The sequence below is a fragment of the Myotis davidii genome, unplaced genomic scaffold, assembly GCF_000327345.1.
Source record: "Myotis davidii unplaced genomic scaffold, ASM32734v1 scaffold1025, whole genome shotgun sequence".
Lineage (NCBI taxonomy): Eukaryota > Metazoa > Chordata > Mammalia > Chiroptera > Vespertilionidae > Myotis > Myotis davidii.
In genome coordinates, this window is record NW_006297812.1 from 1,413,210 (window position 1) to 1,439,851 (window position 26,642).

Consider the following 26,642-nt stretch of genomic DNA (forward strand, 5'->3'; position numbering starts at 1 on the left):
GGCGGGGGCGGGAGGAGGTGTCCCTCAGCCTAACCTGCACCCTCTCCACTCTCGGACCCTTTGGGGGATGTCGACTGCTGGTTTAGGCCTGATCCCAGGATGTCCAACTGCCGGGATCGGGCCTAAACCGGCAGGTGGACATCCCTTTCACAATCCTGGACCGCTGTCTCCTAACCACTCACCTGTGTGCCTGGACTTGAGACCCCTAACTGCTCCCCTGCCAGCCTGATTGCTCCCTAACTGCTCCCCTTGGCTGGCCTGATTTCCCCTAACCACCTCTGCCTCAGCTGCGGCCGTTGTGGCTTTGTCTGGGAGGACATCTGGAAGATGTCTGGTCTAATTCGTATATTACCCTTTTATTAGTATAGAAGATAGACTAGAGGCCCAGTGGTAGGGTCCCTAGCGGCTGCTGGCTGCTGGCTGGTTACTTTCTTTCTTCCCCTGGCTGCCTGATCCCACTGCCACTGCCACTGGCTGGGGCTTCCCTCCTCCCCCTGGCCACCTGCCGCTGCCGCTGCCAACCAGTGCCTCCTGCTGCCACCAGCTGGGGCCTCCCTCTCCTCCCCCTGCTGGCCCAGCCCCCCTGGTCGAACTCCTATACGAACTCCCGGTCAAGGGGATAATTTGCATACTACATTTTTATTATATAGGATATTTTTATTCATTTCAGAGAGGAAGAGGCAGGGAGAGAGAGATAGAAACATCAGTGATGAGAGAGAATTCCTTGATTGGCTGTCTCCTGCACCCTCCCTACTGGCAATTGAGCCTGCAATCTGGGCATGTGCCCTTGACCAGAATGGAGCCCAAGGACCCTTCATTCGGCAGCCTGATGCACTCTCTATTGAGCCAAACCAGCTAAGGGCATAAACAGATAATTTAAATCTGAAGAAAGTAAAGTTATGTTTGTGACTGATGGCATTACTCTAATAATACATCTACCCATCTCCATGGTCCATAACTGTTACAGGAATTTGCAATTTTATGCTTATGGCACTACATTCTCTGATATATTTTGCCTTATAAAATCTAGGTTTTATGTTTTCATGCTAATTGTAACCATATATTAACATTCTTCTTTCAAAAATGTTACAGCCACCAATTAAGCTGTATTGAGATAGATTTTAGCTTGGCTCAGTGGATAGAGCATCAGCCTGTGGACTGAAGGGTCCCAGGTTCGATCCCAGCCAAGGGCACATTCCTGGGTTGTGGGCTAAATCCCCAGTAAGGGACGTGCAGGAGGCAGCCGATCAATGATTCTCTCTCATCATTGATGTTTCCAGCTCTGTCTCCTTCTCCCTTCCTGTCTGAAATCAATAAAGAAATATATTTAAAAAAATGAGATTTTAGTTTGGGGGAGTTTGGTTTTATTTGTTGTATTAGTTTGTTTGTTAGTTCTGAGGTGGATTACTGCTCTACATACAGGCTCTTCATAACTCAAAGTGTCTTAGCTTAGGGAAAATTTTCATTTTACCATTTTATAAAGTTCAGTGATTTTCAATCAGTTATATTTGTTAAGTAATTTTGTTGGAATCCTCAAGTAGGACCCTCAGTATTTTACAACAGATAATTAGGGATCTAATTTGGTTGACGTGAGAATAGGGACTTTGAGCTTGGCCTTAGCCCCTGAGTAAATTTTGGAGGCAACTAGGTCTCAAAGCAGCACAGTTTGAAAACCACTGCTATAACCCAACATTAAAATAATAATTTAGATTAATGATTTATTTCAGCTCCTTTTAAAAAATATTTATTTTAACTTTCTTTTTCAGTTACCCAGAAAGAGAGCAATTACAGACAATTTATGGGGCATATTTGGAACCAGTTTTACATAAAAATTTGAAGAATCATTCTATTTGGGGGTCTTCATCGAAAATTTCTCTCTTAGCAGGATCTATGGTACAAGTGTATGAGCAGGTATATGTTTATCTATAGTACATCGTGTTTTTCATGTCTGTTTGTATCACTTCAAAGGACTATCTTTAATCTTGCCCTATGTTGATGTTCAGACTTTCTCTTCCTGTTGTTTGTTAGACCTTTTAACTAGAGTGTCAGCTCTGTGAGGGCAGATGTTCTTTGTGATTTATTCACTATTGTATTCCCTGGCAGTTTCAAGTAGACACCCAGTAAATATTGACTGAAGTAATTAGTGGATGGATGGTTATTCTTCTATCAGCTCAAATTGAGAATATTTAGAATGGAGTTCACCTTTTTTCCAAAACTAAGTCTTTCTCTTGAGTTCTGTTAGTTGCTATCTCCCAGCTTCAAACCCAAGTGTAGTGTTTGATGTTTTTTTGTTTTGTTTTGTTTTTTGTTTTCCTTGTTACCTGTGAGGAAATGTCTGCAGTATCCTTCTTTGATGGAGTGGGATGATGCTTGAAAACAGGCATTAAGAATGGCAGAAGACATTTATTGAGTACAGTCTCTTTCCGCACTAATCGTAGGGATGCAAAAATGACTGAGTCTCTGTTCTTTTGAGGCTCACAGTCTAATGAGGGACCTAGTCATACAAATACTATTAAGACAGTGTCACAAGTATGACAACAGTATGGACAAGGTACAGAGAAAGTGTAGAGAAGGAGTAAATGACTTTGTTGTGTGTGGTAGTTAAGGGAAGGTGAAATGTGACTTGAATTTTGAAAAATGAATAGAAATTTGCAAAGTGGCTCGAGATGAAAGGTTTTCCTGGGTAAAGCGAATAGTATGTGAAAGTTATGAAAGTGTTTGTGGAAGTTGCTTTTTATAGTATTGAAGTAGAATTATAATAAAGCTTTAGGTCTCACATTTAGGTCTTTGATTCTGTTTTAAAAATTTAATTCAAATGTTCAATGATCAAGGCCAGAATAAGAGCAGTGGCTCTGTCCATAGGGAGGAAGGGATAGGCTCTTTACTGGTTATCTATTAGAGAGTGACAATTTGATGTGTTAAAAGTTCAGTAGCTTCTTGAACATAAGTTAGTTAGCTCTGTGGTTCCCGCCATTAGAAAATGGGCCTTACCTGGATCTGTGAGTGCCTTGGAATTACAACCACCATTTCATAAAGCTTAGGTTTGAATTTCTTTCTTTGAAGCACTTTTTAGCATTTTATTTTATTATTATTTTATTTTTTGGCAGTTTGTCGAAGTTTTTAACTTCATAAAATATAATATACAAGATAACTAAGGAAGTCAATTACATTGAAATACTGTCCCATCCACTGGTAGAAACTGGCATTTCTGTGAGTCTACATAACTGAAAAGTAGTCAGATGATTTACTGTATTTTCTTTTACAGGTGCGGGCCAAATTTACAGTTGACGATTATAGTCACTATATTTTTACTCCTTGCATTCTTACCCAGTGGGTTCTTGGCTTATTCAGATATGACTTAGAAGGAGGTAAGTTTTGCTTTCATGATTTCAAATCACTTATCTTTCTTAGAATGCCATAGTGTGTTTGTTGTTTGTGTGTCTGTGTGTATCTTTACGATAAATATTGTTTGTGATAGCTACGTTAAATGAATATTGTAACTATTTATAGTATTTAAAAAAACTGTAAATGAAATAATTTTAATGTAATTTAAATGAACATTAAAAATAAAATAATAATATTTTATTATGTTTTCTCATATAAACTATTTATGATTACCATGGTTAAAACATGGTTTTGGGAAAAATTAAATTATTATTCTTTATAATCAAATCATATTTCATATGCTTTTTGGGATTGATATTTTTATTGAACAACTAGAGATAATAATGCCTAACTTTAAATAATAGAAAAATTTACCAACTCGTTAACCCAATGAATTTAAACTTCTTTTTCTCTTTTTTTCTATTTGTCTGATGCCAAAATTATGGTATGTAGATTTTCACTATTTCTAATAATATGCTGAAACTGACCACTTTTAAGTCATTTTAATTTTATTACAATTAAAGAAAATTTTGCCTTTTTTAGGATCGTCAAACCATCCACTAGATTATGTATTAGAAATTGTAGCATATGAAGCACGGCGCTTATTTCGTGACAAAATTGTTGGTGCAAAGGAACTTCATTTATTTGACAACATTTTAACATCAGTGTTTCAAGGAGATTGGGGGTCAGATGTATTAGACAATATGGCAGGTAATATAGATACTGAATTTGTAAATATATAAATGTTATGAGAACTTCACTTTACTAGTAGCATGATTGTGTATGTCAACAAATAAAAATTTCGGATAATTTTAATCTTAAGGGGTTGCTCTGTTATCTTTTGCTAGATGTCAGTAATTATATTCCACACAAACTATGAGGATAATAATTGTTTTTCTGGGGGAACAAAGAGATCTGGCCATAGCATTTTATATTTGCAATTCAAAATTGTATTCCCTGAAGGAGTTTTAATAATGAAGTTTTTAATAGTTATATATGTATGAAACTTAAAAATTATTGTGTAAATCTATATTTGATTACAGAGACCTTTAGCTTGAAAATAATGACCATTCTCATTCCTGTCACTGTTCATAATGTCAGCACAGAACTACTTATTTTTGTTACTAGCTTCACTCTTTGTTATGGTAAACAAAGCACAACATCACGTAGTCAAAGCAGCTATGTTGCATTTGCAATTATTACTACTTAATAACAAATTTGCATTTTGAAAATTGCTGTAGGAATAATGCATGTGATCAAAATCATCATGGTGAAAAGACTTTTGATAAAAAAGGACTGTATTGTGGAAATATTTCTTAATATAACTACTTTTAAGCTACAAAATGAGTTTCTGTTCTATCAGATTGTAAAGCAAGGCTTCAAAAATATTTTATATAATACATTCTATACAGGGCCTGGGGCACAGTAAAGGCTTATAGTTTGTATGGAAAATAATACAATAATTAATAAATAATAATGCAAGAATAAACTATTTCGTGTACGCACAACTGTAAACCTACCTTTGCCCCACCTTGTACATTTCTGGATTCAATATTGGTCCCGGGGTCATGTTACCTAAGCCGAAATTATGAAGATGAGAAGGATGTTGAGATGATAGGAGTAATATTCTAGGTGCTTCTTGAGTTTTGAAATCAGAAAATAAGTTCAAGAGAGCCTAAGATAGGTTGAAATGCTGAGAGAAGCCTGGTTGGCTTGATTTTCAGTGAGGGTTTATGCCCTTGTGGCCTGTAGTGTCATGGCTTAGTGTGGAAAGGCTTTGGTTCTTAAATGGTGCATTTTTTCTTACTGAAAATTTCTTTTTATGAAGAAACTGGCATATCTTTTGGGAATTAGATGATATCAGTGTCTTATTAGGTATCTGAATTCTCTAGAATTTGGTATATTTCAGAGTCTCCTCTGTAGGACTCAAATATTATATGGGTTTTTTTTCTCAGTATTTTACTTTTCTTTTTAAAAAAATATTTTTATTGATTTAAGAGAGGAAGGGATGGGATAGAGAGATAGAAACATCAATGATGAGAGAGAATCATTGATCAGCTGCCTCCTGCAAGCCCCCTACTGGGGATCGAGCCTGCAACCCGGGCATGTGTCCTTGACTGGAATCGAACCCAGGACCCTTCAGTCCACAGGCCAACGCTCTATCCACTGAGCCAAACCAGCTGGTCTTCAATAATTTACTTTTCAATGAAGGGTTGATACATGTTAGATCTAGGAAAATAAGATTTTCATATAGAGAAATATCAATTTACTAATAAAACTTAATATTGGGACTTAAAAAAATAAACCAGACATATTCTTGTGCCCCAAAAAACTTGTAATCTGATTGCAGATACAGATATGAAAGTCGTTGCTTGCAGTTATAACTATTGCTAATGTGTTCAGATGCCACAAAGATGGGTGTAAGTAGATTGTTAAATTGATAATTACAATACAGCAAGCATTGTTTTACAATCAGTACCACTTTTCTGAATAATTTGGGATAAATGCTTGATAAGAGGTATATAATAATAATTTTTTTGAGGAAGCTACCTTGAAACTTTTAAAACTAATTTTTAATTTGAAATAATTATGGATTCACATACAGTTGTGAGTATTAATACTGAGAGAGCACATGTGTCTTTTACTTGGGTCTCCCCAGTGGTAACATCTGACAAACTTATAGTACAACATCACAACCAGGATATTGATATTGATGCACTTAAGATACAGAACATCACCATAAGGATCTGTCATGTTACCCATCTGTAGTTCACCCCATGGAAACTACCAGTTTGTTCTGTCTTTAATATTGCCATTTCAATAATCTTATTTGCACTCAGGATAATTCTCTGGAGATATACATATGCAGGTTGTTGCATATTTCATTAGTTTGTTCCTTTTTATTGCCAAGTAGGTATTCAGATGAACTAACAGTTCTTTAATCATTTTGTTGAAGGACACTGGGTTGTTTTAAGTGTTTTGCTATTAGGAAGAAAGCTGTGATAAACACATATACAGGTTTTTGTGTAAATATACACTTTTGTTTCTCTGGGATAAATGCTAACAAGTATAGTTGTAGGCTTGTATGGTACTCGTATGCTTATGTTCTTTAAACTGCCATGGTGTTTTGTAGTGGCTGTATCATTTTACATTCCCATCAGTGATATATCAGGGATAGAATTGCTTTGCATCCTTGCCAGCATTTGGTATTGTCACTTTTTAATTTTAACTATTCTGATAAGTGTGTATTCATGTCCTTGTGGTTTTAATAGGCATTTTGCTGACAGCTAATTTAGTTGAACATCTTTTCATGGGCTCATTTGCCATCTGTATAACCTCTTCAGTGAAATGTCTCTTCATGCCTTTTGCCCATTTTCTAATTAGAGTCTTTATTTTTTTTTTTACTGTTGAGTTTGAGAGTTATAATTATTCTAGATACCAGTCCTTTGTCAAATTGTGGTTTGCAGATATTTTCTCTCACTCTATAGCTTGTCTTTTTATTCTCTTAACAGGTTCCTTCACAGGTAAAAAGGTTTTCATTTTGTGAATCCCAATGAATTAAATTTTTTTAAAGGATCTTTGGTGTCTGGTAATAACTCTGTCTAGTTCTAGTTTCTAAAGATTTCCCCCTATAGTTTTATGTTTTAAGTCAATGGTCTACTTTGAGTTAACTTTTGTATAAAGAATGAGATTTAGCCCTAGCCAGTTTGGCTCAGTGGATAGAGTGATGGCCTGCGGACCAAAGGGTCCCAGGTTTGATTCTGGTCAAGGACACAAGGGCACATACCTCAGTTGCAGGCTCCTCTCCAGTCTGGGCCCTGGTCGGGGCTCATGCAGGAGGCAACCAATTGATGTGTTTCTTTCACATCGATATTTCTCTCTGTCTTTACCTCTCTGTTCCACTCTTTCTAAAAATCAATGGGAAAATATCCTTGGGTGAGGATTAAAAAAAAAAGAATGAGATTTAGGTCAAGGTTTACGTCTTTGCTTATGGATATCCACTTGTTCCAGCACCATTTGTTGAAAAGGCTACCTTTCTGCCTTGAATTCCTTTTGTACCTTTGTAAAAAATTAGTTGTGTTGGTCTATTTCTGGGTTCTCTATTCTGTTCCATTGATGTGTATGTGTGTCCTTCTGCCAATACCACACTGTCTTGATTGCTGTAGTAACGTAAGTCTTAAATTGGTTAGACCGACTTCTCCTGCTTTATTCATTTTCAAAATTGCTGTAGCTAGCTGTGGCTAGTTTGGCTCTGTGGATAGAGCATCAGTTGGGATGGCTCCACCCAACTGAGCCATCTGGCCAGGGCAAAAGTTGACTATATTAAGTGAAGAAGAGGAGAAGGGCATCCCAGACAGGAAACAGAATATGTGAAGAACCCAAGGCTTGAGAAAGCTGGAGTATATAATGAGGCAGAGAGGGAGACAGAAGATTCAACCAGGTGTCCTCAAACTCTTTAAACAGGGGGCCAGTTCACTGTCCCTCAGACCGTTGGAGGGCCGGACTATAGGTGAAAAAAAACTATAAACAAATTCCTGTGCACACTGCACATATCTTATTTTGAAGTAAAAAAACAAAATGGGAACAAATACAATATTTGTATTTGCATGTGGCCCGCGGGCCGTAGTTTGAGGACCCCTGATTCAAGCAGTCAGTGCAACCAGATTGCAGAAGGCCTTGATTAGCAGAATCGTGTTTGTTTTGGCAGTGGGAATCTGTGATATTGGAGTGTTATGGACCAATCAGATTTTGCTTTGTGTGTGTTATTTTAGTAGCAGTGAGGATATAGTTGAGGGGGCAGAGACCTATGACAGGGATACAAGGGAAGGATGCTACTACCAGAGTCTAGGGGAGAAATGAGGAGGAGTAAAAATAAGGAGTTTAATTTTAGATGTGTGTTTGAATGTTTGCAAGCTTTTTGAGTCTTTTGGGAATTACCATAAATTTTATAGCTCTATAAAGGTAGGGATCATGTTTGTCTTACTACTTATCTCTAACAAAACACAGTGTTTATATACAGGTGTGTGGTGAGTGTTTATTAATGAATGCATGAATTATATGTCTGTTAAGCAATTAGAAACATGGGACTAAACTGAAGCTGGGGAGACTTGCCTAGAGATAGTGGATGGGTTTTGGGTATGTAAGTAATTGATAATTTAAGCAACAGAATAGGCTTAAATTATTCAATAGGAATGTTTAGAATTAAAGAATAACAGTCTGAATTAGATCCCAGGGAAAATAAACATATAAGGGATAAACAGAAAATGGAAAAGAAGTTGTGATTTTGGCCCTGCCTGGTTTGCTCAGTGGTTAGAGAGTTGGCTGGCAGACTGGAGGGTCGAGGGTTCGATTCTGGTAAGGACACATATCTTGGTTGCGGTTCGCTTCCCCCCACCTCCCCCCAAGACAGGGTGCATGTGGGAGGCAGCCAGTGGATGTGTCTCTTTCACATGGATCTTTCTCTGTTTCTCCCCTTCCCCACCCTCCCTTTCAGTCTCTCTAAAAATGGAAACAATATCCTTGGCTGAGGATTAAAAAAAAAAAGTAGTGATTTTGACTTGATAAGTACATTCAATAAGAATGGCTCAGTAAGAAGCTGCACAAAAAAATGACCACAAAAAAAGATTTGGACTTGGTGATTAGGATGGTATTATTGTTTCCAGATAAGAGATTTAGTTTAGTGGTTTCTGAAGGTAGAAGATAATGTAAGTAAAATAATACGATAATGTAAGAAATGTGATTGTGAAGGAGAGGAACATGAAGTACCTTGGGTCTAGGAAAGATGAAGCTGTGGCTGAGTTGGGCATGTGACAAGGAGGATACTTGAACAGTTCCCAGAGGAATTGGGAGGGAAACGTTCGATAGAATGGTGGATAGATTTTTCTTGAATGGTAACAGGGACAGTGCTATAGATAAATTTCCGGGAAGTCTGTGGGATTTTTGTTTTCTAATTAAAATTTGGTTAATTTTAAAAATTCATTTTAGAAGTTAGAGCTATTAGCAGTATTGATCTATGTTCTTTTTCAAGGAGAGTTTTGAGATTATTTTATTTTATTGCGAATTTTATGTTATTTTTATTCTATAAATTTCACATGGAGATTCTGGAGAAAGAGAAGGAAAATGGGCCAGAGTAGAAGGGGAATAACAGGGAAAGTTGGGAGGGAGTCAATTTGGGGGGTAAGAGAAGAGGGATGCAAAGATAAAATAGGATCCCATAAGTTAGTTTTCAGGTAGGGTGATCTAGCAGTTTAAGTCTTTGTATCTTACTGTCTTATTGGTCTTCCAAGGCACACTTTAAAATGTATCTTTGCCTTTTTGCATATGCTCTTATTTGAACTAATTAACTTAAAAATAATTTAATGAGCAATGTACTTTACTGATGCTTCCATTTCAAATAACAAGCCTGAAGCCATATCTTTTATTTCTACAGATAGTTTCTATGTTACATGGGGAGCCCGACATGATTCAGTAACAAGGGCACCGCCAGGACAACCATTGCCTCCACATGGAAAACCCCTTGGAATACTAAATTCTGCAGAACTCAAGGATGTTATTAAAAAGGTATAATCTCAGTTATGAATTTGAATTTGGTTATTATTGTAGTCAATTTAAAAAATATTTATTGAAAGATTTTGGAGTACAAGATTATAAAATATACAAAGCTGGTTATTTTGGAAAATGGTTCATTGTGGCAGATCTACCTATACACGCATGTGCTTACACAGATAACATATAAAATTGCTAAGACACACGATGTTGAAAATATGAATAAGGATTTATATTAATTGGTATATCGTCCTAGAGCAGTGGTGTCAGACTTTAGTGAGCATAAGAACTAGAAAATATGCTGACTCCCGGGCCCCATCTCAAGGAAGTCTGATTCAGTAGGAGGGGCCCAAAGAATCTGAATTTCTAATAGGCTCGCAGATGATGTTGATGCTGCTGGGTCACCGAACCTTTGAATGGCACTGTCCTTGGCAGTTTTGTTTTACTTTTAATTACAATTAAGAAGAAGAAACAGTATTACATATGATAGCTTTAAAAATTATTATTTATATTGGAAGTTAGCCTGGATTGTATATCAAGAAAAGTTTTCAATGGTCTGGTGAATTGATTGCTTTGCCTGGAAAGGATGTCGCAAAGTTGAAAATGTTTAAAGTTAAGTATGTGAGGTCTAGTTGTCCTCTCTCTCTCTCTTCACTGTGTCACATAGCTCCTGGCAGTGCATCCTTCATGTGTGTGGGATTTTGAATCATCTTGAAGAACAAGAGTTCACATAATATTTTTTAGGCACTTAGTTTCTGGAGTTTTAGGATTATTATATCTGGTCTTGCACACTGATTTGATTTGATTTGTAACAACTGGTAAATTTAAGGTCTTTCGAAGTTTTTATAATGAACCTGACAGTTCACACTGCTTTTTACTAATTACAGCAATTGTGTCCAAGAGGAGGTGGCTACTGTGGACCCTTGAACTTGTATGACATATAAGTTTTTCCTTAGAAAGTGTCATAAAGCTGGATTATTGCGTAAATAAAATGTAGAGTGTGAGAATACATGTAGTCACTTAACTCCTTTTCTGGAGTGCCTTAAAAGTTAACATCTTAAGCTAGATATTAATATTTTTATTATGCAATTGGGACTTATAGTAATTATAAATTTTTCTTTGTGATTTTTTTTAAAAGGGTCTTATTCATTATGGACGTGATAACCAGAATTTAGATATTTTACTTTTCCAAGAAGTCCTGGAGTATATGTCTCGGATAGACAGAGTGCTGAGCTTTCCCGGAGGTTCACTTCTGTTAGCAGGACGCAGTGGTGTAGGCCGTCGGACCATCACATCTTTGGTCAGTCATATGCATGGAGCAGTGCTGTTCTCCCCAAAGATTTCCAGAGGATATGAGCTCAAACAGTTCAAAAATGATCTCAAACATGTGAGTTACAATCTTTTGCTTTATTTGATTTTCCCGTGTTTATTCAAAAATCATATTATGGACAGATAGGAAAAATATTTCCTATTAGAATTTCAAACCCTCACATACCCCAGAATGGAACGTTAGATGGACATAAAAGAAATAAAAGGAGGAATTTATATGGGACATATGTGGGAACATGTAAGGATGACTTTCTATCTTTTGTCTGCTTTCACCACTCTTGTTCAACATAGTACTGGAAGTCCTACCCACAGAATCAGACAAGAAGAAAAAATAAAAGGCATCCAACTCAGAAAAGAGAAAGTAAAACTATCATTATTTGCAGTTCACATGATATTGTACTTAAACCTAAAGCCGACACCAGGAAACTACTAGACTTAGGTAATGAACTTGGCAAGGTAGCAGGATACAAAATCAACATCCACAAATTGATGACATTTTAAAAAAATATATTTTATTGATTTTTTACAGAGAGGAGAGGAGAGGGATAGAGAGTTAGAAACATCGATGAGAGAGAAACATCGATCAGCTGCCTCCTGCACACTCCTTACTGGGGATTTGCCCGCAACCAAGGTACATGCCCTTGACCGGAATCGAACCTGGGACCCTTGAGTCCGCAGGCCGATGCTCTATCCACTGAGCCAAACCGTTTAGGGCTTGATGACATTTTTATACACCAATAATGAACTCTCCGAAAGGGAAACTAAAAAAACAACCTCATTTACCATTGCAACAAAAAAATAAGATACCTAGGAATAAACTTAACCAAGGAAGTAAAAGACCTGGACTTGGAGAATATTATACTAAGTGGAATAAGCTAATTTGAGAAAGACAAATATCACATGATCTCACTTATTTGTGGAATATAATGCACAAAATGAGTTGACTAACAAAATAAGACCCGAAGCCCGGAAGTATGGAACAGACTGACTTTGATGTGGGGTTGGGGAGATGAGAAGAGATAAACGAAAGAACTTACTAGAGGCCCGGGGCACAACATTTGTGCACTCGGTGGCGGGGAAATCCCTCAGGCTGGCTTGTGCCCTTTAGCAGTCTGGGAGCCCTCGAGGGATATTTGACTGACTAATGTTGCAGTCGGACATCCTTGTCACAGTTGGACATCCTTAGTGCTGCCGCAGAGGCGGGAGAGGCTCCCACCACCTCCCCTGCACTTGCCAGCCGTCAGCCCAGCTTGTGATTGAGCGGCACTCCCGCTGTGGGAGCGCACTGACCACTAGGGGGCAGCTCTTGCATTGACCATCTGCCCCCTGGTGGTCAGTGCATATCATAGTGACCGGTTGTTCCGCAGTTCAGTCGATTTGCATATTACCCTTTTATTATATAGGATATGCATAGCCCACAGACACAGGCAATAGAGTGGTGAAGACCTGGGGGTGGGTTGCAATTGGGAGGAGGGGGGTAAAAGGGAGGAAAATAGGAGACATCTGTAATACTATCAACAATAATTTAGATCTATCTATCCATACAAAACCCTAAGCAACCGTTATGACCAAACGACCAGAATGACCGGTCGACCAGTCGCTATGACATGCATTGACCACCAGGGGGCAGATGCTCAATGCAAGAGCTGCCCTTGGTGGTCAGTGTGCTCCCACAGTCAACCTCCCATGGCCAGCCAACCTCCCCCAGTCCCTCCCCACAGCCTGCAAACCTCCCATGATCCCTCCCCCCAGCCCTCCCCACTTTTGGCAGGCACTGTCCGGCAGCCAGCAAGCCCTCCGGCCCTGTCCAGCAGTGCGAAGGGCCTGTCCGGCAGCTGGCAGGCCCCGGCTGGCCTGGCCCCAATCAGGACTGGGTGAGATGGCCCCAATAGACCCTGATTGCCGCCCAGGCCTAGGGCCCCCACCTGTGCACTGACCTCTAATATATATGTAAAAGGCTAAGCAACTGGCTGACTGGCCAGTAGGTATGATGTGCATTGACCACAAGGGGGAAGACGCTCAACGCAAGAGCTGCTGAAGCAACAGCAACTTTGTAGAGTGTCCTCTCGCACTCTGGGACCCCTTGGAGGATGTTGGTCTGCTGGTTTCGGACTGATCCCTGCAGGCCAGGCTGAGGGACCCCCATCTGCTGGAGGGACCCCACTCACTCTGCAGACCACCTTCGAGCTGCAGTGTTGCCCCAGGTGTGGCTGGCTGGGGAGGGACTGTAGGAGGTTGGCTCCAGGGTGTGTCTGGCCCTTCTCACCCAGTTCCGCCCCGCCGGCCACCTTCTAATTAACTTCCTTTTAATGTGCATGAATCTGTGCACTGGGGCACTAGTATTACATAAAAGTAAAAAAAAAATTAAAATTTTTCCCAAATAGTATTTGTTCATGCACTAGATTTACTTTCCTAACTGTATAGCTAACATTTGATTTTTAATTTTGATTACAGATATACAAATAAAGAAAGAAATAATGTGACTAAGTTTAAAGACAGAATTAAAGTTTTCAAGTATTCCAAAAATATTTAATTGTCCCAAAACATTTTCTTTTGAGCAGGTGCTGAATCTCGCAGGTGTCGAAGCACAACAGGTGGTTTTACTTCTTGAGGATCACCAATTCGTGCATCCAGCATTTTTGGAGATGATCAATAGCCTTTTGTCTTCAGGTAAGTGGATGGTTTCTATTCATAGAAAATAAAGTTATAATAATGTAAAAAATATGCCAGTAAAATTATCTTGTGCAAAATTATGTTTCAGAGAATTTTTGGCATAGCTTTTATTAAGATGACATGGGGTTAAACATGCTCAAAACAGGAGAATTGTGAAATTTCTGTAAAACCAAAAGATTGAAGAATTATATAAACATGATTCTTAACATTGAATATTGGTGAATATGCTGAAAAATTGGCCCTCTTACTCACTTTTGGTTGGTCTGTGATCTATTATAACCCCTTGAGAAATTTATCAACCAGTACTGACTTATTTAAAAAATGTACCATACCTTTGATATAGCAATTTTTTTATCTGTAGAAATTTAATCTACAAAGATAAAATACCTAGTATGTAAGGAAATATGTAATATAATTTACAATAAAATATTTGTAGAACCTCACTGTCCATCTTTAGTGGATATGGTATGGCCTTAATATGGACATGTGAATACAGATAATATGGGATCTAGTTTTTCTCAAATCATGGTATACTCCTATGTTCTCTGGAACCACCTGACCTTTTTGATAGTTTCTTGGGAAGGATACATGCAATTTCTCAGTTTTTATTTTTCAGAATCTCTTTATAATGAATAATTATGTTCACAGCATTGGTATGTGGTAGCTTAGTTTTAAACTTGGACCAAGAGTTTCAACTGCATAGGTTCTTCCATTTCGGGGACCCAAGGACAAAGTTAAATGATGCTCATGTTTCACTCAGTTATTAATAAACTAGGGGCCCGGTGCACAAAATTCGTGCACTGGGTGTGTGTGTGGCGGAGCGTCCCTCAGCCCAGCCTGCCCCCTCTCCCATACTGGGAGCCCTCAGGCGTTGACCCCCATCTCCCTCCAATCGCAGGATCAGCCCCTTGCCCAGGCCTGATGCCTCGGCCAGAGGAGTTGACCCTCATCTCCCTCCGATCACCAATCACTGGATCGGCCCCTTCACCAGGCCTTAGGCCTCCGGCAGAGGTGTCAGGCCTGGGCAGGAGACCCCCAGCTCCCCGCGGTTGCAGGCTCCGCCCCTGCCCAGGCCTAACGCCTCTGGCCTAGGCGTCCGGCCTAGGCAGCGGGGACCCGCAGCTGCAGCGGCCTCGCGATCGTGGGCTTCACTTTAGGCCCAGGCAAGGGACCCCTAGCTCCTGGGACTGCCAGCTTCGACCGTGCCCAGCTCCCATCACTGGCTCCACTCCTACTTCCTGCTATCACTGGCCAGGGCGGAAAAGGCACCTGATTCTCTCTCAGGACCCCGGCCCAGGCCTGAGGCCTCTGACCCAGGAATCATGCCTGGGCAGGGGACACCCATCTCCCTCTGATCGCTTGCTCCACCCCCCGCCCAAGCCTGATGCCTCGGCCAGAGGAGTTGACCCTCATCACCCTCCGATCACCAATCACCGGATCGGCCCCTTGACCAGGCCTGAGGCTAGCTCCCCCCCTGGGTTTCCGATCACTGTCAGTGGCAGGGGGTTTCTTCCTGCTTTCCCTTTCGCCTCCCTGCATTGTGCCTACATATGCAAATTAACCGCCATCTTGTTGGCAGTTAACTGCCAATTTTAAGTGGGAGTTAATTTGCATATAGCCCTGATTAGCCAATGAAAAGGGTAGCGTCGTATGCCAATTACCATTTTTCTCTTTTATTAGTGTAGATACTTGTTTTATATCATGCGAGTTAGGCTTTGAATAATGTAGTTTTTTCTTTAGAATTCAACAGATTTGATTGAAAGAAAACACCTTTAATTTATAATATGAAGTATCTACTAGTATACTTTAGTGTCCAAATGAGAAGGATAGACCAGGAAGCTAGTTAGACAAGTGGTAGTTCAATTTCTTTTAAAAGAATTGAGGGGTAATGGCACAATAGAAGTGGTAGGTTTGAATGTTTGTGGTCTTTTTATAGAATAGCCTTTTTATTTTTAAGGTGCATAGTCTTATTTTTACATATTACTTATGTCGTCACTAGATGGAGACCTTGTTCATTTTGTCTGAGATGAAATAGTAGACCAGCCTTACTTTTTTCTTTTTCTTTGTGAAAGCAAACATCCAGATAAACATTAATTCAGTAATTATTTTGCCAACATTTTTGGCAAAAAATGTATTTGAAAACTACTTCCAGAGAAAGTACTCATTAGGCCTTTGTCTCTCTTTTTATTTCAACTTCTTATTCCCCGTTGTGTATAATATATAAGTAGAGCCAGCTTTCTATGCTAAACTTAAGGAATCTAAAGTATTTTTGTATGGCTGAAATTTGGAGAAAGACATGAAATAGGTACATGTATGCATGTGTTTGAATATGTGCAAGCTTGCAGAATGGTGAGTGGTCTGATACCTCTGAGTTGAGCCTAAAGAAAAGTAGAAATGAAACTGTGATGGGCCCTACATGAATGCAGTGCTTTGGATGTATAGCAAAAGAATTTTTACTTAATTTTATAGGTTCTTGTGAACTATAAGTATTTTAGTTTAACAAATATTTATTAAACACACATTATGTGCCAGACCCAGTGCTAAATACTGCATTAATAGGAGACCTGGTTCAGGCCCTCTATCAAATGCTTGTAGTCTTAATCAACTTTCATTTGCCATTCATCATTCTTTTGGCTAGTAGCAGTTTGTGGATTAGTTCTTCTGATACTGAGTACAAGTTTATTTATCCATCCATTCACTTATTTATTTATTTACCTAACAAATATTTGTGTTCCTGATACTTTGCTAAGATGCCCTACCATTAATATTGAATGTGATCAAATATTTGTCCTCTGGGAATTCAGGATCTAATTGGCAGGGAAGGGAAGTAATTTGTTTATTATTAAAGGGTGTGATAAATGCTAACCAGTGATATGTTTGGATATTATGTGAAAGAGAAAAGAGTCCTTTACTTAGCATAGGGTTAGTAAGGAAAGGTTCGTGGGAATAGCAGTTGACAAAGTAATATCTTGAAAGGTAAACACTAATTTTGGGGGAAGATAGGGAACAGAGGAAAACTGTAGGTTTATATTCCAGAAAGAGGGAGCATTTCATTATATTTATGGGCCACGAAGAAGTTTATTGAGGCTAGAACACAAGGTCCCGTGGAGGAGTGTTAAAAAAGAACCTAGAAAGCCAGATACGTGGATTGATCATGAACTGTCTTGAATGGTTTGCTTAGGAATTTGAATTTTATCAAATGACGGCAGCAGAGTAGATTTGTGAGTAATATTGAATGATAAGGTTTGTGTATTTTTGGGAACAAAGATTGAATAGGGGCAGATTATTTAATACAAAATTAGAAAAAGCATTGTGGATGGAAAATATATTCTTGATTTAGTGTAATGCAACTAAAATTCAAAAGAAATGTAATTGTCTGTTGTAGGTGAAGTTCCCGGACTCTATACCCTTGAAGAGTTAGAGCCCTTGCTGTTGCCTCTGAAAGATCAGGCTTCACAGGATGGATTTTTTGGACCAACCTTCAATTACTTCACATATAGTAAGTGACATCTAAATGACTAATCAATTCAAACTCTGGTTCATGTGAAATAAATATTCATTTAATCTACTTTATTTTCTGTAGATTACAGAGGTCTCTTAAATATTGGGTCCAGTTAGTAATTTATACTTTTTTCTTTTTTTGTGGAGCTTTTAGAAAAAAACAATTAATATAGCTTAAAGGCTAACCTATAATAAAAAATATGTTAGCACAATTTTAGCAAAAGGAAAGAATGAAAGGTTGGCAATGTACATTGCTGCCTTTATTTTCATGTGGTAAAATTAGTGCTTGTTCTTCCTATCTTAGAGAATTAATGAAGTATTTCGTTTGTGCCAGACTATAGATTTTTTAAACTTAATAACCTGCTATTATTACAAGGAATAGTTTTATGTGTGCTATACATATCTAAAATTGAATACGTAAAAATAAAGGTAATAATACCACCCAGACATTACTATTATATTTGCCTTCTTTATTTTTCTAAAAGAACCTTTAATATTGATGAAATAGGAAAAGTTGTTCAAGTTGGACCAACCTTCCCTCTCCTTCAAGTTTATAAGGCAGTTCTACCACACCTTTAAGAAACAGATCATCCCAATGCTATTTTAAACTGTTTCAGCACATAGAAAATTTAGGAAAGTCTCCAAATTTCTTTTTTGAAAGGAAAATAACATTGATATTGAAACAGGGAAAATATGTATTTTAAAATAAAACCAGATATCAATTTTGCTTGTGAATATTGAAACAAAAATGTTTGAGAGAAAAATTATAAAATAGAATCCAGTATCAAATTTGATAAATAACATACAAAATAGCAATATAGTATCTTCTTCATGAATATCCTTCTGGATATTTTTTGTTAGTATGCAAACACACACACACACACAAGTATTTCTTAACCAAAATAAAAATCATACTCTAATGCTGTTTCATAGCTTGTGCTTTTTAAATAAATAGCTCCTACTATTCCTTTTCAGAAATGTTAATTTCATAAAACCAGACCATATGTTGGTTTCCCCAATTATTGTTGCTGTAATATTCCATAATTATAATTTTCTTATATATTTTTTAGGAATTCAGCAAAACTTGCATATAGTCTTGATAATGGATTCTGCAAATTTAAACTTCACAATAAACTGTGAGAGTAATCCAGCATTGCATAAGAAATGCCAGGTATTGTGGATGGAAGCTTGGTCAGATAGCAGCATGAAGAAAGTAAGTTTAACATTTAAATATGGATATAAAAAATATAAGCCTATTTTTTTAAGTTACTGATTTTCACAACTTTCCTTTGGTTTCCTTAATTGTGGCCCTGAACATCTCTTGTATGTCTGAAGATAACACTGTTTTCTTCATATGATAGTTCAGTTGAGTCTAAAATTTTGGGTTGAAGATTATATTCTTAAAGACCACATGGATGTCTATTGTACTTTAAAAAATGTTACTAGCCTATCATAGACTAGCTTATAATAAAAACATCATAGTAATGATATTAGCAATTTTTAAATAAAATAATTTTTTGAAAAAATATCTATCATTGCTATGCTATCTGCAGTTAATATGAAAGGTCAAACACCCAAAATGCAAGGTTAATAAGGCTGGATATATGAATATGGAGTTTAGGGGAAAGGTCAGGCATACAGATAAAAATTGGGGAATTATCAGATATAGGTGGTATCTAAAGCTATGAGATTGAATGATGTCACCCAAGGACTGAATGTTCACAAAAGAGGAAATAGTCCAAGGACTGAACCCTGGGGTACTTCAACATTAAGAAGTTGACATGATGAGGTGGAACCAGCCAAGGAAACTGAGAAGGAGCTGCTAGAGAATATGAGGGAAACCAGGAGAGTGTGAAGACAATCGAAGCCTGGAAGCCAAGTGAAGATAACATTTCAGAGGAGTAAGAAAGGATTAACTATGACTCATGAAAGTAGATGAGGCCTGAAAATTGGGTTTAACAACGTGGAGGTCATTGATGATTTTGATAAAGCAGTTTTAATTAGTAGTAGAAAAAGCCATATTAGGATACATTTCAGAAAGAATAAGAAGAGAGGATTGGAGACACTGAATATGGTTTTTTCTTTTAAGCAATTATGTTATATAAGAGAGAAATGGATTAGTAACTGCAGGAAGTGGTTTTTTGTTTTAAGATGGGACAAATTATATAGCCTGTTTATATGCAAAAATTATGTTACAGGAAAGACAGGGAAAATTTGCTAGAGCAATATCATTGATAGTGGACAGCATATGAGTCCAGGGCACAGATGAAAAGATTAAGGATTGGTCTTTGCTTGGAGAATGAAAATGTCATCCATAATAACAGGAAAGAAAGCAGAGTACAAGGGCAAAGGTCCAATAGTTTGGGGAAGTTTTGGACACTCTTCTGATTGTTTTTATTTTCTCAGTGAAATAGGAAGAATGATTATTAGTTGAGAGAAAAGTTAAAGGAACAGATTCAGGAGTCTTGAAGTTATGTTAGAGGATAAATAAAATAGCAGTTCAGAAGAGTAAAAAAGTGAAAGGTTTAGGATAATATGTAGGTAGCACTAAGGGTTCACTTGAGGTTGGTGATCATGGAGATCAGCTGAGGCCAATCAGCATTGTTGTGTGTTTTTCTCTAGTCACATGAACACTCATAAGTGCAGACCTCCAATAAGGCATGACTGTCATTTAACCAGGATTGGGGCTTTGCTACTTGTGTATGACAAAGCAAGTGAAGGCCAAGGGATTTGAAAAATTATAATGGGAAGATAGTGAATGACAGTATAAAGATGGTCAAATTAATGGATTGGAGGAGTCCGTGGGGTCTAAGGATTATTGACATTGTGAAGGGAATGAGCTGGGAAGATTAGAGTGTAGTGGAGGAAGAGTGGGACGCTTGAAAGTGAGATTGTGGAATGATTTTGGATATTTTTAATGACAAGGTCTTGATATGACCATTTGGGGTGCAGGTGATGGGCTGAGAACAAGATAGTGGATAAGAAAACAGAAAGCAATTCAAGGAATTAAGAGGAGAGGGTGTTAATAGGAGATCGTAGGGTTAATAACCCATTCAATTTTCAGAAAGTACTATTGTTATGTCCACGAGGAAAAGTGGAGGCAAAAGGGAATATAGGAGAATTTGGGCAGAAAAACTTTGCTAATGTAGGATACTGTTTATGAATAGACCATTTTTTCCTCTTAGCTTTTATCCTATCTAATAAAAGAGAAACATGGTAATTGGCGTACTACTGCTACCCTTCCCATTGGCTAATCAGGGCAATATGCAAATTAACTGCCAGCCAAGATGGCGGCCGGCAGCCAGGCAGCTTGAAACTAACATGAGGCTTGCTGGCTTCAGTGACTGAGGACTCCAATGTTCTCCGCCTGCCGCTGCTGGCCCCTGAGCTTGCAGTTTAAAACATTATTACAAATATAGAAGCTAAACAAAACCCCAGAAACCAGCTTTCAGCGAGCTGGGATCTCAGAGCTGGAGTTGATACACAGTTTCGATTACAGAACCTAAACAAACCAGATACCTGCTTTCAGCAGCTGAGGCCTCAGAGCTGGAGCCAGACTAAAGGCGGCCCAGAATAAAAAAGAAAAAGAAAAAAGGAGTTATTTCCCGAGGAGTTCCAGAATGCGAGATGGCACAGGCCGGGCTGAGGGACCCCCCGAGTGCACAAATTTTTGTGCACCGGGCCTCTAGTTGAGATATAATTCTAATATATTAAAGCCCAGGGTTGTAACAACTGATCACGACAGAAGGCTGACCAACCTGGAAATCCTTCAGTAAGCACTGGGTTGCCATGGTGACCCAGCACTGACTGCCCTGCTGCAGCCTGGTGACCTAGCACTTACTGTCCAGGGGGCTGAGACCCAGAGAGAGAGGCAAGGTCTGATCCTCAGCCTCAGTGGCAGCTGTTGATCAGTACTTGCCCCACTCTTTCTTTCCCTCTTTCTTTCTGGGCTTTGCCAGAGGCCGGACCTTTCTTTCTCTCCTGGCCTCTGGTAGGGGCTGCTGTTCAGCCCCGCCTCTCTGATCAGGCCCAGAGATAGGCCTGGAGATGCTGGCATAGGAACCGACCAATTAGAACCAAATGTGGGTTGTGTGAAGAACCAATGGCTGTCTACGAGGTGGAGCTTTTGATGCTGACTGGTATAGGACACGACCAATCAGAACCAAATCTGGGTGCTGTGGGGAGCCAATGGATGCCTAGGAGACAGAGCTTTTGACGCTGACTGGCATTGAAACCGACCAATCAGAACCAAATCTGGGTGCTGTGGAGAGCCAATGCCTGCCTAGGAGGAGGAGCTCTTGACGCTGATAGGCATAGAAAATGATCAATCAGAACCAAATAGGCCAGCAGAGGAGGGCAGTTGGGGGCAACCAGGCTGGCAGGGGAGGGCCGATAGGGGTGATTAGGCTGGCAGGAAGAAGCAGTTAGGGGTGATCAGGCAGGCAGGCAGATGAGCAGTTAGGAGCCAGCAGTCCCAGATTGTGAGAGGCAGTCGGACATCCCCTGAGAGGTCTGGATTGGAGAGGGTGCAGGCTGGGCTGGGGGACACAAACCCCACCCCCCCCCCCCTGCGTGAATTTCGTGCACCAGGTCTCTAGTAGTTAATAAAGTTTTTTTTCAAAAGAAAATTCAAACGGTTTTCTTCTCTATGACTAGGAATCATCTTCTCCAAAATAAATTAATTCCACTGTCATCTTAAAGATGCTTTGTTTTCTTTTACACTAGAAATTTATTACATTTTTTCTTAGAAAAATATTTTTTCTGATGTCAGTCTTATAATATGGGTTATTCCCCAACAGTGATTAGGTTGCATTGTGTCTATGACATTATGACATTAAGATGTTTTGGAAGCTAAAGGTCATAACTTTACAGGAGTAAACAATAACATGAATGAATTTAGGTTACTAATCTTATATAATAAAGGCATAGGATGCAAATTGTCCCCTCAACCGGGAGTATGACCAGGGGGCGGGGCCAGTCGGGGGCTGGAAGGGAGGCCCTGGCTGGCAGCCGACAGTTGCTAGGGACTCACTTCATGCACGAATTTCGTGCACTGGGCCTCTAGTTGACAAATAAAAACTGTATATATTTAAGGTGTACAACATGATGCTTTGATATATGTGTGTGTTGTGAAATGTTTGCCACAAACTAATTAACATAAGGAATAGATTTATTTAAAGAAAGCAAGTTTCAAAGAAACATTTCCATTTGTTTAAAAGTGTAAATTTAAAATATTCTCACAGAGGTTTAAGCATTTTGTCAGAATCAGTGAAGCTGTTTGAGAAAATCATTCTCTGGCTTGGGAGTCATGGCCCTTTTAGGCCCTCCATTAGTTCAGGAATCTTTTGGCTTACATTTTATTCAGCCCGAGAAATTCAGAAAATGATTTTTGACCTAGTTACGTGGATTACTTATGTTTTCTCTTGGTATCAATGTTAACAATTAGGCAAAAGAAGTTGAAGCTTTTTGGCCTAATTTTAAAACTTCATAGTTCTATTGCTTTATTTTTTCCAGAGTTTTTATATATTTTAAAATAGTAATAATCTTATAAGATTACCATACTTTATGTAGTAATAATGATCTGTTTATGAGGTTTTTATTTTCTTATTTGTGATAGTAGTAAAAACCTAGTTATAGCTAGGCAATAGTTTTTAGCATTATCACTTATTAAATTGTTTTCATATACTTTTAGTTATTTCTTATTCAAGAAAGAAAAAGGACCCTTAGGATTGCTTTATGCCATGAAGGCATTTTGTTATTTTTATGCCACATATTTTAATTATTATGCGATTTTTTTTTTAAAATATATTTTATTGATTTTTTACAGAGAGGAAGGGAGAGAGATAGAGAGTTAGAAACATCGATCAGCTGCCTCCTGCACATCTCCCACTGGGGATGTGACCGCAACCCAGGTACATGCCCTTAACCGGAATCGAACCCGGGACCTTTCAGTCCGCAGGCCGACGCTCTAGCCACTGAGCCAAACCGGTTTCGGCAGTTATTATGCGATTTTAAATGGCATTTGTGATTATTTTCTAATTTAATCTAAATTGTGATTTTCTTCATTTCAGTCTAATTGTCTTTTAAGTGAGATATTGGAGCTTTTCTTAAGTGTTATTTTTTCAATCAATTAATGGTTGATATGTGTGAAATCTTGTCTAGGAAATAATGTCTTCTAAAGATGTATATATTTTGATTTTTTCTTTTAGTCTGGAAAAAATCCTAGAAGAAAAGTGCAATTAATACTGCTGTTTGTGTGTGCATGTGTGTATGTGTGTATGTGCATGTGTGTGTGTCTGTATTAAAGGTTTTTAACCTCTGATAATTGCATTTATTAAAATTTTTTCATACTGAATTGAGGTTTACAGAAATGCTCTTCATTTTTTAGATACCTGAAATGTTATTCAATGAAACAGGTAGTGAAGAAAAATATGGTGAAAAAAAAAGAAAAGAAGAAAAGAAAAAATATTCAGGTACTTTTAATGAAATTGATTTTAAATCATTTATATTTCTTAAATGGCCATCTAATGTTACAGATCCATTAAAGATTCATGATGATTATGAATTTGAATGATACTAAGCTAACAAGGTTATATCTCTTTTGATCAAAACTAAACTTTAAAGCCCTGTTTGCTTTTATTTATTTATTTTTATTTTTTATTTTTTAAATATATTTTTATTGATTTCAGAGAGGAAAGGAGAGGGAGAGAGAGATAGAAACATCAATGATGAGAGAGAATCATTGATCGGCTGCCTCCTGCACGCCCCCTACCGGGGATCGAGCCCAAAGCCCGGGCATGTGCCCTTGACCAGAATCAAACCCAGGACCCTTCAGTCCGCAGGACGACACTCTATCTGCTGAGCCAAACCGGCCAGGCCCCTGTTTGCTTTTAAATAAATATTTTTGTAATTTCATGTAGAACCTAACAGAATACCTATTGTTTGAATTTAAGAAACTTATAATTAAACTAGAGGCCCAGTGCACCAACTCGTGCATAGGTGGGGTCCCTAGGCCTGGCTGGCGATAGAAACCTATTGGGGGGCTGGCCGGCTGGGAGGAGGGACCCCAGGAGGTTGCCTAGCCAGGGGCTGGGGGGTTGGGGGTGTGGGGAGTGGCTGTGGGCAGGGGCTGCAGGAGGTTGGCTGTGTGAGTGCACTGACCACCAGGGGGCAACTGCTGCATTGAGCGTCTGCCCCCTGGTTGTCAGTGTGCATCATAGTGACTGGTTAACTAGTCGTAACAGTCATTTAGACTTATATTTATAGATATTTGACTCCAGTGATCTGAACACCTTCTTATTGCTTAGAGTATTTAGCTAGAAACCTAAACTTTTTAAAATAAATCTTTATTGTTGAAAGTATTATATATGTCTCTTTTTCCCCCCTGTTGCCCCTTCTAAACCCTTCCCCGCCAAGCCTTCACCACCCTATTATCTGTGTCTGTGGGTTATGCATATATGCGTATGAGTTTATTGGTTGATCTCTCCCACTCCTCCACCCACCCCTGCATTCCCTATGAGGTTTGACAATCTGTTAGATGTTTCTATGTCTCTGGGTCTATTTTTGTCCATCAGTTTCTGTTGTTCATTATATTCCACATATGAGTGAGATCATGTGATATTTATCTTTCTCTGCCTGGCTTATTTCACTTAGTATGGTGTTCTTTAGTTCTACCCATGCTGTTGCTAACGATAAGAGTTCTTTCTTTTTGACAGCTGTGTAGTACTCCATTGTATAGATATATCACAGCCTTTTAATCCATTCAGCGCTGATGGGCACTTAGATTGTTTCCAAAAACAATCTAAACCAGTGGTTCTCAACCTTGGCTGCACATTAGAATCACCTGGGAATCTTTTTAAAATCCTGATTTCTGGGCCTCATCCTCCGGAAATTCTGTTTCTTTGTTATGGGGTGGGGCCACAACATTAGTAAAGAAACAGAATTTCCGGAGGATGAGGCCCAGAAATCAGGATTTTAAAAAGATTCCCAGGTGATTCTAATGTGCAGCCAAGGTTGAGAACCACTGATCTAAGCTATTGTAAATTGCACTGCTGTGAACATAGGGGTGCATATATTCTTTCTGATGGGTGTTTCTGAATTCTTCGGTTATTCTCCTAGAAGTGAAATAACTGGGTCAAATGCTAGTTGCACTTTTAATTTTTTGAGGAAACTCCAAACTGTTTTCCACAGAGGCTGCCTCAGTCTATATTCCCACCAGTAGTGGATGAGGTGTCCCTTATCTCTAGATCCTTGTCAACACTTGTCCTTTGTTGATTTGTTGATGAGAGCCATACTAACCTCTGTGAGGTGGTATCTCATACTTGTTTTGATTTGCATCTCTGGGATGATTAGTGACTTTGAGCATTTTTTCATATGCCTTTTGGCTTTCCATATGTCCATTTTGGAAAAGTGTCTATTAAGGTTCTTTGCCCATTTTATAATTGGATTATTTATTTTCCTTTTGTATGAGTTCCCTATAAATTTTGGAGGTTAACCCCTTATTGGATGTCACATTGGCAAATATGTTTCCTCATGTAGTGGGCTCTCTAGTTATTTTGTTGATGGTTTCTTTTGCTGTGCAGAAGCTTTTTATTTTGATGTAGTCCCATTTGTTTATTTTCTCCTTAGAGTCTATTGTCCTAGGATGTGTATTCGTAAAGATATTGCTATGAGAGATGTCTAAGATTTTGCTGCCAATGGTTTCTCCTAGGATTTTTAGGGTTTCATGTCCTACATTTAAGTCTTTTTTCCATTTTGAGTTTATTTTTGTGTATGGTGTAAGTTGGTGGACTAATTTCATTTTTTTGCATGCATCTATCCAATTTTCCCAATACCATTTATTGAAGAGACTGTCATGACTCCATTCTATGCTCTTGCCTCCTTTGTCAAATATTAATTGGGCATAATGGCTTGGGTCGATTTCTGGGTTCTCTGTTCTGTTCCATTGGTCTATATGTCTGTTCTTGTGCTAGTACCATACAGTTTTGAGTATAGTGGCTTTGTAGTATAACTTGGTATTGTGATCTTCCAACTTTGTTCTTTCTCAAGATTGCTATGGTTATTTGGGCCTTTTTTGGATCCATATAAGTTTTGGAGAGTTTGTTCTAGGTCTGTGAAATATGCTGTTGGTATTTTAACGGGGATTGCATTGAATCTATAAATTGCTTTGAGTAATATGGAAATTTTAATGATGTTTTATGTTCTTCAAG

At 38.5% G+C, this 26,642-nt stretch overlaps 1 protein-coding gene across 1 annotated transcript in view; it reads left to right on the plus strand.

The window, feature by feature from the left end:
- The window catches only part of DYNC2H1 (dynein, cytoplasmic 2, heavy chain 1), a 305,345-nt gene that overhangs the window by 89,163 nt on the left and 189,540 nt on the right, over positions 1-26,642 (plus strand). The window contains 9 exon segments of the mRNA XM_006773520.2: positions 1,767-1,911; positions 3,266-3,368; positions 3,928-4,095; positions 9,815-9,945; positions 11,069-11,317; positions 13,821-13,929; positions 17,318-17,431; positions 18,504-18,646; positions 23,822-23,906. Of these exon segments, the coding sequence (XP_006773583.1) occupies positions 1,767-1,911; positions 3,266-3,368; positions 3,928-4,095; positions 9,815-9,945; positions 11,069-11,317; positions 13,821-13,929; positions 17,318-17,431; positions 18,504-18,646; positions 23,822-23,906 (1,247 nt within the window).